This window comes from Selaginella moellendorffii, unplaced genomic scaffold, assembly GCF_000143415.4.
Source record: "Selaginella moellendorffii unplaced genomic scaffold, v1.0 SELMOscaffold_4, whole genome shotgun sequence".
NCBI classification, from domain to species: domain Eukaryota; kingdom Viridiplantae; phylum Streptophyta; class Lycopodiopsida; order Selaginellales; family Selaginellaceae; genus Selaginella; species Selaginella moellendorffii.
In genome coordinates this window covers 1,936,895-1,947,988 of record NW_003314265.1, presented here as the reverse complement: position 1 = coordinate 1,947,988, position 11,094 = coordinate 1,936,895, and the positions used below count along the sequence as shown (strand labels likewise).

The 11,094-nt window shown below is 47.9% G+C and overlaps 5 protein-coding genes across 9 annotated transcripts; 4 read left to right on the top strand and 1 right to left on the bottom strand.

The window, feature by feature from the left end:
- Positions 1-2,775: 2,775 nt before the first annotated feature.
- On the bottom strand, positions 2,776-4,078 carry LOC112344413 (KAT8 regulatory NSL complex subunit 3-like). Its single transcript, XM_024669100.1, has 6 exons — positions 3,877-4,078; positions 3,757-3,818; positions 3,566-3,701; positions 3,434-3,509; positions 3,321-3,386; positions 2,776-3,256 (listed from the first exon to the last, which is right to left on the bottom strand). Exons 1-6 carry the CDS (start codon positions 3,975-3,977, stop codon positions 3,041-3,043), a joined length of 657 nt encoding a protein of 218 aa, XP_024524868.1. The 5' UTR covers positions 3,978-4,078; the 3' UTR covers positions 2,776-3,040.
- A 77-nt stretch (positions 4,079-4,155) lies between these two features.
- On the top strand, positions 4,156-6,381 carry LOC9654669 (cyclin-dependent kinase G-2). Of its 2 annotated transcripts, XM_024669099.1 has the most exons (8): positions 4,156-5,125; positions 5,197-5,325; positions 5,377-5,512; positions 5,566-5,654; positions 5,710-5,821; positions 5,872-5,978; positions 6,037-6,217; positions 6,267-6,381. In XM_024669099.1, exons 1-7 carry the CDS (start codon positions 4,281-4,283, stop codon positions 6,128-6,130), a joined length of 1,512 nt encoding a protein of 503 aa, XP_024524867.1. In that variant the 5' UTR covers positions 4,156-4,280; the 3' UTR covers positions 6,131-6,217; positions 6,267-6,381. The 2 variants fall into 2 exon arrangements, with proteins under 2 accessions (XP_024524867.1, XP_024524866.1); XM_024669098.1 differs by lacking the exon at positions 6,267-6,381 and having other exon boundaries at positions 5,872-6,199.
- A 65-nt stretch (positions 6,382-6,446) lies between these two features.
- Positions 6,447-8,530, top strand: LOC9655714 (laccase-4). Of its 2 annotated transcripts, XM_024669097.1 has the most exons (6): positions 6,447-6,661; positions 6,709-6,860; positions 6,933-7,159; positions 7,202-7,333; positions 7,380-8,309; positions 8,367-8,530. In XM_024669097.1, exons 1-6 carry the CDS (start codon positions 6,581-6,583, stop codon positions 8,492-8,494), a joined length of 1,650 nt encoding a protein of 549 aa, XP_024524865.1. In that variant the 5' UTR covers positions 6,447-6,580; the 3' UTR covers positions 8,495-8,530. The 2 variants fall into 2 exon arrangements, with proteins under 2 accessions (XP_024524865.1, XP_002964509.2); XM_002964463.2 differs by having other exon boundaries at positions 6,933-7,333.
- Positions 8,531-8,773: 243 nt separating this feature from the next.
- On the top strand, positions 8,774-11,029 carry LOC112344414 (subtilisin-like protease SBT5.3). 3 transcript variants are annotated; one of them, XM_024669101.1, is made up of 5 exons: positions 8,774-8,858; positions 8,910-9,370; positions 9,439-9,891; positions 9,943-10,033; positions 10,116-11,029. In XM_024669101.1, the coding sequence occupies exons 3-5, from the start codon at positions 9,626-9,628 to the stop codon at positions 10,350-10,352; spliced, it is 594 nt and encodes a 197-aa protein (XP_024524869.1). In that variant the 5' UTR covers positions 8,774-8,858; positions 8,910-9,370; positions 9,439-9,625; the 3' UTR covers positions 10,353-11,029. The 3 variants fall into 3 exon arrangements, with proteins under 3 accessions (XP_024524869.1, XP_024524870.1, XP_024524871.1); XM_024669102.1 differs by having other exon boundaries at positions 8,774-9,201; positions 9,250-9,370; XM_024669103.1 differs by lacking the exon at positions 8,774-8,858 and having other exon boundaries at positions 8,984-9,007; positions 9,061-9,370.
- On the top strand, positions 9,063-9,571 carry LOC112344373 (subtilisin-like protease SBT5.1). Its single transcript, XM_024668997.1, has 2 exons — positions 9,063-9,370; positions 9,439-9,571. Exons 1-2 carry the CDS (start codon positions 9,063-9,065, stop codon positions 9,569-9,571), a joined length of 441 nt encoding a protein of 146 aa, XP_024524765.1.
- Positions 11,030-11,094: the final 65 nt, after the last annotated feature.

Genomic DNA, 11,094 nt, shown 5'->3' with positions numbered 1-11,094 from the left:
GTCCAAGAGCTCTTGCTGTTTTCATCGCATGACCCCTGTTGTCCTGATGCTTTTCCAAATTGTCTTACCTTCACTGGATTCAGAACATGCTGATGAAAGGACAGGCCCTGTTAGTTTCCGTGACTATACAATCCCATATCTCCTTCATGAACTGCTCCCCTTTGAGTCCCCTCTTTTCCTCCTTGGGCACCATCAACATAATATCCACCCATTGCCTATCTGTCCAATGCTTATAATCCCCACCAACAGTAACCAGAACTTGAATCCGATCCTCTTCAAATGAAACCCAACCTGCACCAAGCTCACTTCCATGGCCCCATTTGTCACACATCTCCTTCACCTTAGCTTGAATAACTGCAAATAGTCCTGCTTTCAATCAGTATTAGTCTAATCCAACAAGTCAGAGCATAATTACCTGATGGGAGAAGAACGAAGCCCTTCATAGTGTCGTCTGCTTGCAATCTCCGACCCCAACAATCATATGTTTGCTCGCTTGCAATCCATCCAGTGAACTCATCACACAATAATGCAGGCACAATGAGGTGTTCTGGCAGATTTCGTGGCTCTGACCACCTTATGTCCCAGCTCCTCATGCCATCAGGAATCAAAACCCCCATCTCACAGAGCAGCTTGAGCAGGAAATAAATGTTGCCCTCTGCAGTCTCTCCAAGTGTTTTGAGCTCTTGTACTGCTTTCGCAGTAGACCACTTGGGTTCCCCCCACTTCATCGTATCGTTTCTCTCTTGCTTAGGAATGAAGACTCCTAACACAGTGTGGAGAAACCATGGCATGTCTAGAACTGCATTGTTGACAATCAATGCAGCTTCCTTGTCGTTTGGATCCCTGTCTTGATATGTGTCATCTGCCCCAAAGTAGACAGCTTCTCCCATGTCATGTAGGCAGATGAATGTGTATTGTGCAGCAAATGCCTGATCTTCTTTCTCCTCCTTGAACCAAGCCTTGGACATCTCATGTAGGTCTACCACCCTCTGTTGGACAAGTGTTTGTGCCCGTGTGTGGATATGATACCATGGTGTGGATGAAGCCCGCCTTTTGATAACCTCATCACCAGTCCAGGGAATCACAGGAAGTTCATTTATCATTTCGTCCACTGCTATCGCAAGCTTGGGCTTCAGTTCCGTCTGTACCTGACGAACATTCAACTCATTCACCTCGAAATAGTGATCACCACGTTGGCCCTGAACAAAGTCTAGCTTGTCCTTATACTTGAGTAACAGTGTCGTCGCAGCTGCTCGAGCTTCTACCAAGAAACGGTTATCACGAACAAAGATGTTGAGTACTAAGAAAATGGTGGGTTTCCTAGCTGGTGTTGCAGTTTGGTGGGCCGCTATGAAGCGAAACCAGTATTGGAGCTCTGTTTCGAAGTCACCTCCAGGACCTCCAACCTTGCACACCACCATGAAGAGATCTTTGTCGCTGCCCCTGAGGAAATAGTGATGAAAAGCGTGGTAGACCTCCTGGCCTCCCAGATCGTAGATCAGGAGTTTCTTCCTCTCTCCAAATCTGAGAGTCCTCCTCTCAATTCCCACTGTTGATGATGCATGATCCTGACGCGGCGGCTTGACGCACTGCCGGAGGGCTGCACAGGTGCGGACAAGATTGGTGGAGATGGTGGTCTTGCCCGAGGCAGTGTGGCCGCACATGAACAGCTTGGCAGTTGATGGTGTGACTGGAGTGCTTTTTGCAAAAACGGGGCTCTTCTGAAATAGAGCATTCCGGTACTGTACCCTCAACCACCTGTCCTCCTGCACTTTAGAAGCCCATTTGCCTCCAATTTGCAGTCTCTGGATCCGGCTGCTGTAGTTAGCCTCCAAGCTGCTGAGAACCACATCTTGAGGTCTTGAATTTCTTATAAATTCACTCCTGAGAAAGATAACTTGATGACTTTTTCATAACGTAGACAAGGAGACACTTTTAAGCTTGCAGTATGGGCTCTCCAGTAACTAACCCACGGGCTTCATTAAAGTTACTGGATCGATTGATTCTAACTCCAGGAACCAACTTGGCATTGTTGTTTATGCAATCTGCCAGCAGGGAGATCTCCTCATGGCTGGCCACATTGGAAATTCCAAGGCCTTCTATATTGATCCGCAGATTTGGCTGAGTAGCGCCTGATCATTTGGGATGTTGACCAGCGTAAGCTTCCGTAGACTTGTTCGAGCCTGGAAGAATTCCGTCTCGAGGGACAACTCCCAGATCTTGCAGGCTGGATCTTGCAGCAGCTTCTCCAGGTGGGGCGAACAATCTCAATGTAAAAGCTCCAGACGTTCTAAATACTTCGGAAGTGTTGATCCTGCTAAAGCATTTAAATCTACGTCACATGAATGTAGAAGAAGCGTTTTGAGCTTGATTGGCATCCTTGTGCTTGGCAGCAGCAATGGCATCATCCAAGCTGCGAATCTCTTCCTCGCCAAAATCTATTCGATGAATTCTAAGGCTGCTCAGCAGCTGCTTCTAGAAACCCCTCCGCTTTGTGGTAGCTCCCATAAAGCAGGGCTACGTGCTCCAGGTTGTTGTCCTCCTGCAGCAGCAGCTCACGCAAGCCTTCAATCTCTTCTGAGTAGAAAGGTGCTGCACTGCATCCCTTCAGATTCCACACCTCCTTCGAACGCATGGCTATCAATGAGTCGTAATCATCTATCCGAGCCTCTTTTTCCTCCATAACTTCTGATGGTAGAATTGACAACAAATAGCTCTAGCATCAACGTGGCTCTTCAAGAGAACGAAGAATTGCAAGACACCATGACACAAGCGTGAGACAATGCCATGCGATGCGAATCGCATCTTGATTAGCTTTAAACGCCAACCGACAGTGCACGTGGCACCTTGAAAGATGCCAACCCTGATCGAACTTAATGAGCTCCTGCTTGGCCATTCTTCACGTCTCAAGAGTACTCAAGCCAATTGCTTGCAAAACCAGTTCTAAAGTACTAAAGCTGGTGCCACTTTGTACGACGTGTAGAAAGTTCTCTCGCTAGTCTAGAATTTTCAAAGAGAAATATTTACTTACATGCTAAGCTCATTGCATGCACAGGGAGTCCGCGAGGAACAGCTGGATCGCATTTACGGCATGGAGCTCAAGGGACTCCTGCGTTGCGCTGTTCTTGTCAAGCACCTTCTTTGGGACTTTGAAGGAGTGGTCTCCTCCTTCGATGGTGTGGAGAGAGGTCTTGACTGGCATCTTTGTGAGGACGCTGTGGAGCTTATCGAGCGGACACATCGTGTCTTTGGTCCCCTGCCAAAACGAAAAAGAACAAAAGAGAGCTGTGAAGTTCACAGTGATGGTTGATCGCAAGTACCTGGACGAACATTGTTGGTACTGGAACTTCAAGTAAGGTTTGATCTCTAAGCGATCCCTTGGTTCCCTGGACACCGGATGGATTACCAGGCTATATAAACAGGAGAACTATACCTTAAGCGGATAACCCAGACATATTGCAGCAGCTATCTGGTGTGAGCCGGCTTTCGCAGCTACCATGCAACCCACCCTGTGAAAATGGAGAAGAACTTGTATAAAGATGACTAAAGGAAAAAAGAAAAGAACCTTGAACCCATAGATTTGCCCACGAGAACTACTGGGTGTCCTGGGTATTTCTCCACGCCCTTGTTAACTTGCTGGAGATGGAAATCGACGAGCTTCTCGGCCTTGGGTGGAGCACCCTTCTTTCCTCCAGAAAGATCTTCCAAGAAAGAAGAAAAAGAATAAGAAAGAAGACCCAAGAGCTTGCTTCTTACAGGGATAGTCGAATGTTATCACATCCACGGCGTTGGTCGCCGTTGCCAACAGGTTCTTCCATCTTGCCAAAAGAAAGAAAAAAGAAAAAGAGGATTAAAGCAAGATCCGGAGAGACAAACCTGATCATCCAGTCGGATGAGGACGGAGCCCCAGCGCCGTGGGCAAAAACGAGCAGCGGCGCCGGATTCAGGCGCGGTCGCTTTGCTTCACGCTCTTCCATTTTAACACGCACCAGACCCGATGGAAGAAAACGTTTTAAGTACCTAGAAATCCTCGTCGTCGATAGACGAGAACTTTCTTTCCTCCTCTCATAAAGAATCGAGAAACATAAAATGCAATAATGATTAGACCAAAGGTTAGAAAGGGTAATATTTTACGTCTAGGGTCTAGGGCTTCTTCACTCTGTGTTTTAGGGCTCGTGGTGGAGCGAATGGCGCTCGCCGGTAAGCTCCAAATGCGCTAGCTCTCCTGCTCCCGCCCGATCGAGCTGGATGGATCGCAGTAGCTTAGGGACTAGCAGGAGATGCATCTGGTGAGGGGCATGGATCTCGATAGGGATAGACCAGACAATGAGCGCAATGGAGTCAGGGCCTACATTGCCACGGATTCCAGGGACATAGAGGGCGACGATGGGATTTCGAGGAAGAGGAAGTACTCTCCCATTGTTTGGGACCTTGACGACGGCAAAAAATCTGATGCGGCGCCGCCCTTGTCTAGATTCTCCGAGGCGGCTGCTGCTGGAGAGGATGAAACACAGCCGATTGACACCGATGTGCTTTCCAGCGGTGGTGGTGGTGCTCAGGACAATTCCGGGAGCCGAGATGAGGAGCAGCGGTACGAGCAGGAACTTAACGAGAAAGAGCTTGTGGAACTCAGCGACGACGATGGTAGTGCTCCAGACGAGCGCTCGGGGTCGGACTCGGACTATGAAGATCGATCGCCGCCCCCGCAGCTACGTAGTATTGATATGCTGCGAGGCTGCCGAAGCGTGGACGAGTTTGAGAGGCTTAACAAGATCGACGAGGGCACTTACGGGGTCGTCTATCGTGCTCGGGACAAGAAGAGTGGAGAGATTGTGGCGCTCAAGAGAGTGAAGATGGACCACGAGAGAGAAGGATTTCCCATGACTTCCCTACGGGAAATCAATGTTCTTCTCTCCTTCCACCATCCATCCATCGTGGATGTCAAGGAAGTGGTGGTCGGCAGCAACTTGGACAGCATCTTCATGGTGATGGAGTACATGGAGCACGATTTGAAAGGATTGATGGACGCCATGAAGCAGCCCTTTACGCAAAGTGAGGCGAAGTGTCTCATGCTACAGCTCTTCGAAGGCGTCAAGTATCTGCACGACAACTGGGTTTTGCATAGGTATGCCTTCTATCTTTCCTTTCTGTTTTCTATTTTCTTTTGGTCTTACTGTAAACAAGCGATCTTTTCAGGGATTTAAAGACTTCAAATCTCCTACTAAACAACCGTGGAGATTTGAAGATATGTGACTTTGGTTTGGCAAGACAATATGGTAGTCCTCTTAAGACGTACACACGCATGGTCGTCACGTTATGGTACAGGTATGCATTCCTTTTCAGAGCACATAGATGGAAGTCTGAAACTTGTTCTAGGGCCCCCGAGCTGCTTCTCGGCTCAAAGAAATACAATGCTGCCATTGACATGTGGTCCTTGGGTTGCATTATGGCAGAATTCCTCGCCAAAGAACCTTTGTTCACCGGGAAGTCTGAAATAGACCAGCTGGACAAGGTCAGTAATTCTGAAGTACATCTACAATATATCTGTGTCTTTCTACACTGCAGATATTTAAGACATTAGGAACGCCAAATGAGAAGATCTGGCCCAATTTTGTAAACTTGCCAGGGGTCAAATGCAACTTTGTGCGCCAACCGTGAGTTTCGTTTGTCCTGGGACTCGGCAATTCTAACTGGTGTAATCTTTGATAGGTATAATAGGCTTCGGGAAAAGTTTCCTCCAGTTGCTTTTGGAGGAAGACCGGCTTTATCCGAGAAGGGTTATGACTTGCTTAACAAACTCCTTACCTACGATCCATCGAAGGTATTTATTCCACACGGCAAGGCCTCCTAACTGACTCCAGGAATTTGCAGAGAATTACAGCTGAAGAAGCGTTGAATCACGAATGGTTTGACGAAGTTCCACTTCCAAAAATGAAAGAGCTTATGCCGACTTTTCCAGTACGAAGCGATCAGGACAGGTACACATTGTTCAGTAGAGAAGAACATTACGTGGCTATTATGGTTATCGTCTGCCAGGAGACTGAGAAGAGCCATGAAAAGCCCGGATCCACTCGAAGAACAAAGAAGGCGTGAGTTACGGGGCGAGTTTGGGGCAGGAGTGTTTGGCTAACTACCGAGCTGCAAGCATTTTTGTTTCGGAATTGTACAACTCGTGCAGCACCTTTTGACTATCGAAGAAGCCGCGTCCAGATGGCAGGTTTGTAGTTTGTCTATTTCGAACACGCGGGCTCATATATGGCATGCAGGATCTTTTTTACATACAGTTTTCTAAGCTCGTCGGGATTTGTGCTGAGTGTACTTGCGGCTGTAAAATACTTGTAGAGGTTCTTCTCTGGTAATGATCATGACCATTCGTTTTAATCTCTAACACTGCATGGGAGTTGCCGTGGGGCATGAAAGTCTTGATTCTATCCATTGTTTTAGTGTGGCAAGAGTAATTGTAGTCACTCACGCAACTCCTGAATCCCACTGAGGTGGTGTGAATGGTCAAAATGAGAACGGAGGGTGGATAGACTTGAATATATAGCAAGGTAAGTTTTGAATGTTTATTTAGACTGTTATGTCGATTCTAACAATATTATTTCTTGTAGCGACTACTTTTCAAACTGTTCATTCTTCAACTAAACACTACTATTTTACTGTAAGCCTTGATCTAGGAGGCTTTCCGAGTAATAGTTTCTCTTGCAGGTAGAGAATAAGACTATCACTAGACTCTGTCGAACCAGAACGATTGTTACTGTGAACGGCGAGTTTCCAGGCCCGCAAATTGAAGTAGATGAAGAGGATAGAGTGATTATTGAAGTAACAAACAAAGCGAGTTCTGGCATCAGCATTCACTGGTAAGTGCTAGAAAGCGTTTCTTTCTTCCTTTTTTTTCTGAGCTTGATTTTAAGAGACGACTGGAATGGTAGGCATGGTGTGTATCAAAAGCGGACATGCTGGTTCGATGGTCCGTCGTACGTCACACAGTGTCCCATTCAGCCTGGAAATTCCTTTACGTACAACTTCACGGTTGTTGGTCAGCGGGGTACCTTATGGTGGCATGCACACGCAGGCTGGCTCAGAGCTACCGTTTACGGAGCTTTTATAATACAGCCTAGTTCTAATCCTCTCCCAGAGGAGCACACTATCATTCTTGGTATGTCTAACTTCTTTGCGTATTTCTTACATGATTTTCCAGGACAATGGTGGAACTCTGATGTTTCTGCGATGGTGGACGAAGCTACAGCAGCTGGTGTACCACCAAACATATCAGATGCATTGACGATAAACGGGCTTCCCGGCCTCCTGTATGGTGGGTGCTCAGAGTCAGGTATGCAGGCACACTCATTGCTATATGAACTGATAGTTGTCCACAGATACCGCTCGTGTAAGGGTAGCAGAAAGCAACACACATCTCCTGCGCCTTGTCAACGCTGCAATGCAGATCGAGATGTTCTTTGGTATTGCAAATCATACCCTTGAAGTGATCGAGATCGACGCCTCGTATGTTAAACCTTTTAACACGAGCACAGTGGTAATCGGACCAGGCCAGAGCATGAACGTGCTGATCACTACTGGAAGTGACGTCGGTTCATACCTTATGGCTGCCCGAGCATACAGTGCGGCTCCGAGTATACCTATTGACAACACGACAAGTTCCGCAATACTCGAAGTTGGTGACTCGTCCGACGTTCCGGCAGATTTACCAGATCTTCCTGGCCACTTCGACACAGCTTTTGTGACAGAGTTTGAGGACAAGGTACTGGGGCTCGTCGAGGGGGCGGTTCCTACAGAAATCGACAAAGAGATGGTGATAACGGTGTCGATGAACGTCCTCGACTGTCCTCCGGACGCATCAGAGGAAAGCTGCCAGTTTTTTGAGGGGCGGGCCGGAGCATCCATGAACAACATAAGCTACGTCCATCCGAACACCTCCATACTCGAGGCTTTCTACACCGGTGCCAGTTCTGGAGTCTACACCACCGACTTCCCACAGTATCCTCCTGTTGTTTTCGACTACACTGGGCCTCCGCCTGCTAATCTCAACGCTGTCCGGGGAACTAAGGTGCACGTTGTGGAGTATGGAACGAGGATGCAGGTTATTCTTCAAGGGACAAGTCTTGTGGTAGCGGAGTCTCACCCCATGCACCTCCATGGTTTCGACTTTTTTGTGGTCGGACGTGGGCTTGGGAACTACAACTCGTCACTGGCTTCGACGTTTAATCTCTGGGATCCTCCTAAGCACAACACGGTACAGGTTCCAGCGGGAGGGTGGACTGCTTTGAGATTCTTAGCTACTAATCCAGGTACTTCCGTTCTGTGGAGCTCTTTCATTACCTTTAAAAAGCTGTGGGTGCTTTTAGGTGCTTGGTATTTTCATTGCCATCTTGATTTCCACCTCTCGGTGGGATTGGGCATCGTGCTTATAGTCGAGAATGGGGATGAGCCCTCGGAACAACTTGTCCCTCCTCCTGTCATGCCTGCGTGTTAAGGTACTTTTTTTTTGAATAACAATTCCTTTAGATAATGATAAGATCATTTGTCTGTAGTACACTTTAGCTTGTGTTATTTGCAGTGACTCATAGTGATAGCCGCCGCTTTTGCTTAATTTAAATCTCTGCAGTGTTTCTCACCACAAAATGCAATTCTTTCTTTTTGTGTTCTTTTTGCATTACTGGAAAGGGGATGTTTCGAGCTCCTTAAAGGTTTTTATTGTTCATTTTCTCTACTTTAATCGGTCTTTGATTATTATTCCTCTTTCAGCCGTATATTTTCTACCTTGGAGGTCAAAATGGCGTATCGGCCGAAACACTGACCACAACTCACTATGATCTACTCGCGCAAGGAACTGGAAGGTACCAGTTTGATCCTTCGTGTTTATTTTCTTTAATTTTTCTGCTCTCCAGCATGGAGGTGGCCTCAGCAGCGATGATCTATAGTTATAAGTATGTATTTAGTGGATTCTCAGCCAGACTTACGAAAGAACAAGCTGACGAGTTATCCAGTACGTGCTGGAAACTTGAGTCTAATCTAAACAGTTTTTCTCCTGATCTGTAGGAATGCCGGAAGTTCTCAGTGTTCATCACACTCGTGGGATTTCTTGGGCCTTCCGATCGACGCAGAGTCAAAAGCAGCAACGCGAGCACAAAATTCTGGGTGAGGACTCCAGTGACGTAACTATTGGACTCCTTGACTCAGGTATGAACTCAGGATTCGTATTTCGAGGGATCACACCTAATGCACAAGGTATATGGCCTGAATCCGAAAGCTTCCGTGATGATGGAATGAGTCCAGTTCCTGCGACATGGAAGGGCTCTTGCGTCAATGATCCAAAGACAAACGCTTCCGTTGTAGTTCACTGCAACAGGTACGAAGTTTGTCTGTACTCCATCACTTTTTTTTTTCCTGAAATTTGTGAGGTGCGAAATACGACAGAGCTGGCCTGTCTCCAAACGCTTCGGTGGCATACAGTAATCCTAGAGACTTCGGTGGCCATGGAACGGCCACAGGTTCTATTGCCGCTGGTATGGCAGTGGGCAACGCGAGTATGGGGGGACTGGCTTCATGAATTGCAAGAGGTGGTTTTCGCAGTGCCAGGATTTCTGCGTAGAAAGTGTGTTGGATGTTCCAGTGCTACGACATCAACATTGTAACGGCTTTAGACGACACAATTCACGACGGTGTGTACGTGATCTCGCTCTCACTTGGAGACGTGACTCTGCTGTATAACATCGACATTATCGCGATTGGTGCCTTCCATGCACTGGAGAAAGACATTATAGTCTCGAGTGCTTCTGGAAACTCTGGGCCGCTCAACGGAACAGTGACGAATGTAGCTCCTTGGATACTTACTGTTGGTGCTAGCTCAATCGATCGAAACATCACACCGTGAGTCAATACTTCAAAGTTGTTTGCTTGACTGATATCTTGTTTTTTCAGGAACTCAACTGTGTTTCCTATAAAGCCCGCACCAGTTGCTGCAGGTCCCTCTTCAAGAGGACCCAGCTTTATCAGTCCCGACATTATAAAGGTAATGCTCGTCATGATCAAGCTGCTTTGCTATTTTGTTTTCACTGGAGGACACAATTCTGATTTCCTTGGATGTTTCTCAGCCGGACGTGAGTGTTCCAGGGGCGAGCATTTTGGCGGCATGGAGCGGTGCACGTCCAGCAATGGATCCAAGTGGGAAGTTTGTGCGCGTGAACTATGCTATTGCATCTGGAACGTCCTTCGCCTGTCCTCACGCAACCGGTACTGCTACTTTCATCAAGTCGGTTCATCCAAGCTGGAGTCCGGCAGCAATCAAGTCTGCGATCATGACAACAGGCAGGAGATCATTGTTACGATGAGCAAAAGCGGGGACTGATACTATCTCTCGAAACTTTTCAGCGAGATTTTCTCGACAACACCGAGAGCGATGGAATGCCAGCAAGCTTCTTCAGCATTGACGCCGGAGTGATCCAGCCGATGAAAGCCATCGATCCGGGACTGGTCTAGGAGACCGCTACCTCGGACTACATCCTCTACCTGTGCAGCACGGGCCACTCCTCCAAGCAATCACAGGGGACAGCGCTACCGCTTGTCCCGACGGCAAGAGCACTCCCGCCAGTCTCAACTATCCCTCCATCGGATTCTACATCAGCGTCGTCAAGAGCGCCACGATCCAGCGAACATTGACAAACGTCGGCGACGCGAGCTCGATCTACAGATCCCGAGTGGAGGCTCCTAGCGATTCGCGGCTCGCCATCCCCGTCTCTCCCCAGGAGCTACACTCCTCGAACAAAGGGGAGAAGCTCTCCTTCAACGTGACGATCGCCGTGAGTTCTTTGCAAGCGCCCATTTCTTTTCCATGGGCGTTCGTCGCTCACTTGGGACGTCGGAGTCCCATAGCTGTGGCCATAAGTTAGTTTGCCGTGTCAGCCGCCACGTCCCATGTAGGGCACGCGAGTTCCACGTGGCGGTACATTCGAGATTTTAGGGCTTTTGACAATGAATCGAGAGAGAGCGATCGATCATGAGCGCTGTCCTGAATGCGCGTCTTTTCAGCCGAGGATCTTTGCTTTGATATGTGGAGGTGGACGAAGTGGTGAG

What these genes read in the sequence shown, in the direction of transcription:
- LOC112344413 (XM_024669100.1), bottom strand. Translation starts at nt 3,977, where the DNA reads ATGGAAGAGCGTGAAGCAAAGCGACCGCGCCTGAATCCGGCGCCGCTG. An exon ending in GGCAAATCTATGGGTTCAAG is followed by an intron (nt 3,510 to 3,565) that starts GTTCTTTTCTTT and finishes CCATTTTCACAG; the next exon opens with GGTGGGTTGCATGGTAGCTG. An exon ending in TACCAACAATGTTCGTCCAG is followed by an intron (nt 3,257 to 3,320) that starts GTACTTGCGATC and finishes TCGTTTTGGCAG; the next exon opens with GGGACCAAAGACACGATGTG.
- LOC9654669 (XM_024669098.1), top strand. Translation starts at nt 4,281, where the DNA reads ATGCATCTGGTGAGGGGCATGGATCTCGATAGGGATAGACCAGACAAT. An exon ending in GTCGTCACGTTATGGTACAG is followed by an intron (nt 5,326 to 5,376) that starts GTATGCATTCCT and finishes AACTTGTTCTAG; the next exon opens with GGCCCCCGAGCTGCTTCTCG. An exon ending in TTACCTACGATCCATCGAAG is followed by an intron (nt 5,822 to 5,871) that starts GTATTTATTCCA and finishes AGGAATTTGCAG; the next exon opens with AGAATTACAGCTGAAGAAGC.
- LOC9655714 (XM_002964463.2), top strand. Translation starts at nt 6,581, where the DNA reads ATGTCGATTCTAACAATATTATTTCTTGTAGCGACTACTTTTCAAACT. An exon ending in CTAAACACTACTATTTTACT is followed by an intron (nt 6,662 to 6,708) that starts GTAAGCCTTGAT and finishes TTTCTCTTGCAG; the next exon opens with GTAGAGAATAAGACTATCAC. An exon ending in ATTCTTAGCTACTAATCCAG is followed by an intron (nt 8,310 to 8,366) that starts GTACTTCCGTTC and finishes GGGTGCTTTTAG; the next exon opens with GTGCTTGGTATTTTCATTGC.
- LOC112344373 (XM_024668997.1), top strand. Translation starts at nt 9,063, where the DNA reads ATGCCGGAAGTTCTCAGTGTTCATCACACTCGTGGGATTTCTTGGGCC. An exon ending in GTTGTAGTTCACTGCAACAG is followed by an intron (nt 9,371 to 9,438) that starts GTACGAAGTTTG and finishes GAAATACGACAG; the next exon opens with AGCTGGCCTGTCTCCAAACG.
- LOC112344414 (XM_024669101.1), top strand. Translation starts at nt 9,626, where the DNA reads ATGTTCCAGTGCTACGACATCAACATTGTAACGGCTTTAGACGACACA. An exon ending in ATCGATCGAAACATCACACC is followed by an intron (nt 9,892 to 9,942) that starts GTGAGTCAATAC and finishes TTGTTTTTTCAG; the next exon opens with GAACTCAACTGTGTTTCCTA. An exon ending in TCAGTCCCGACATTATAAAG is followed by an intron (nt 10,034 to 10,115) that starts GTAATGCTCGTC and finishes GATGTTTCTCAG; the next exon opens with CCGGACGTGAGTGTTCCAGG.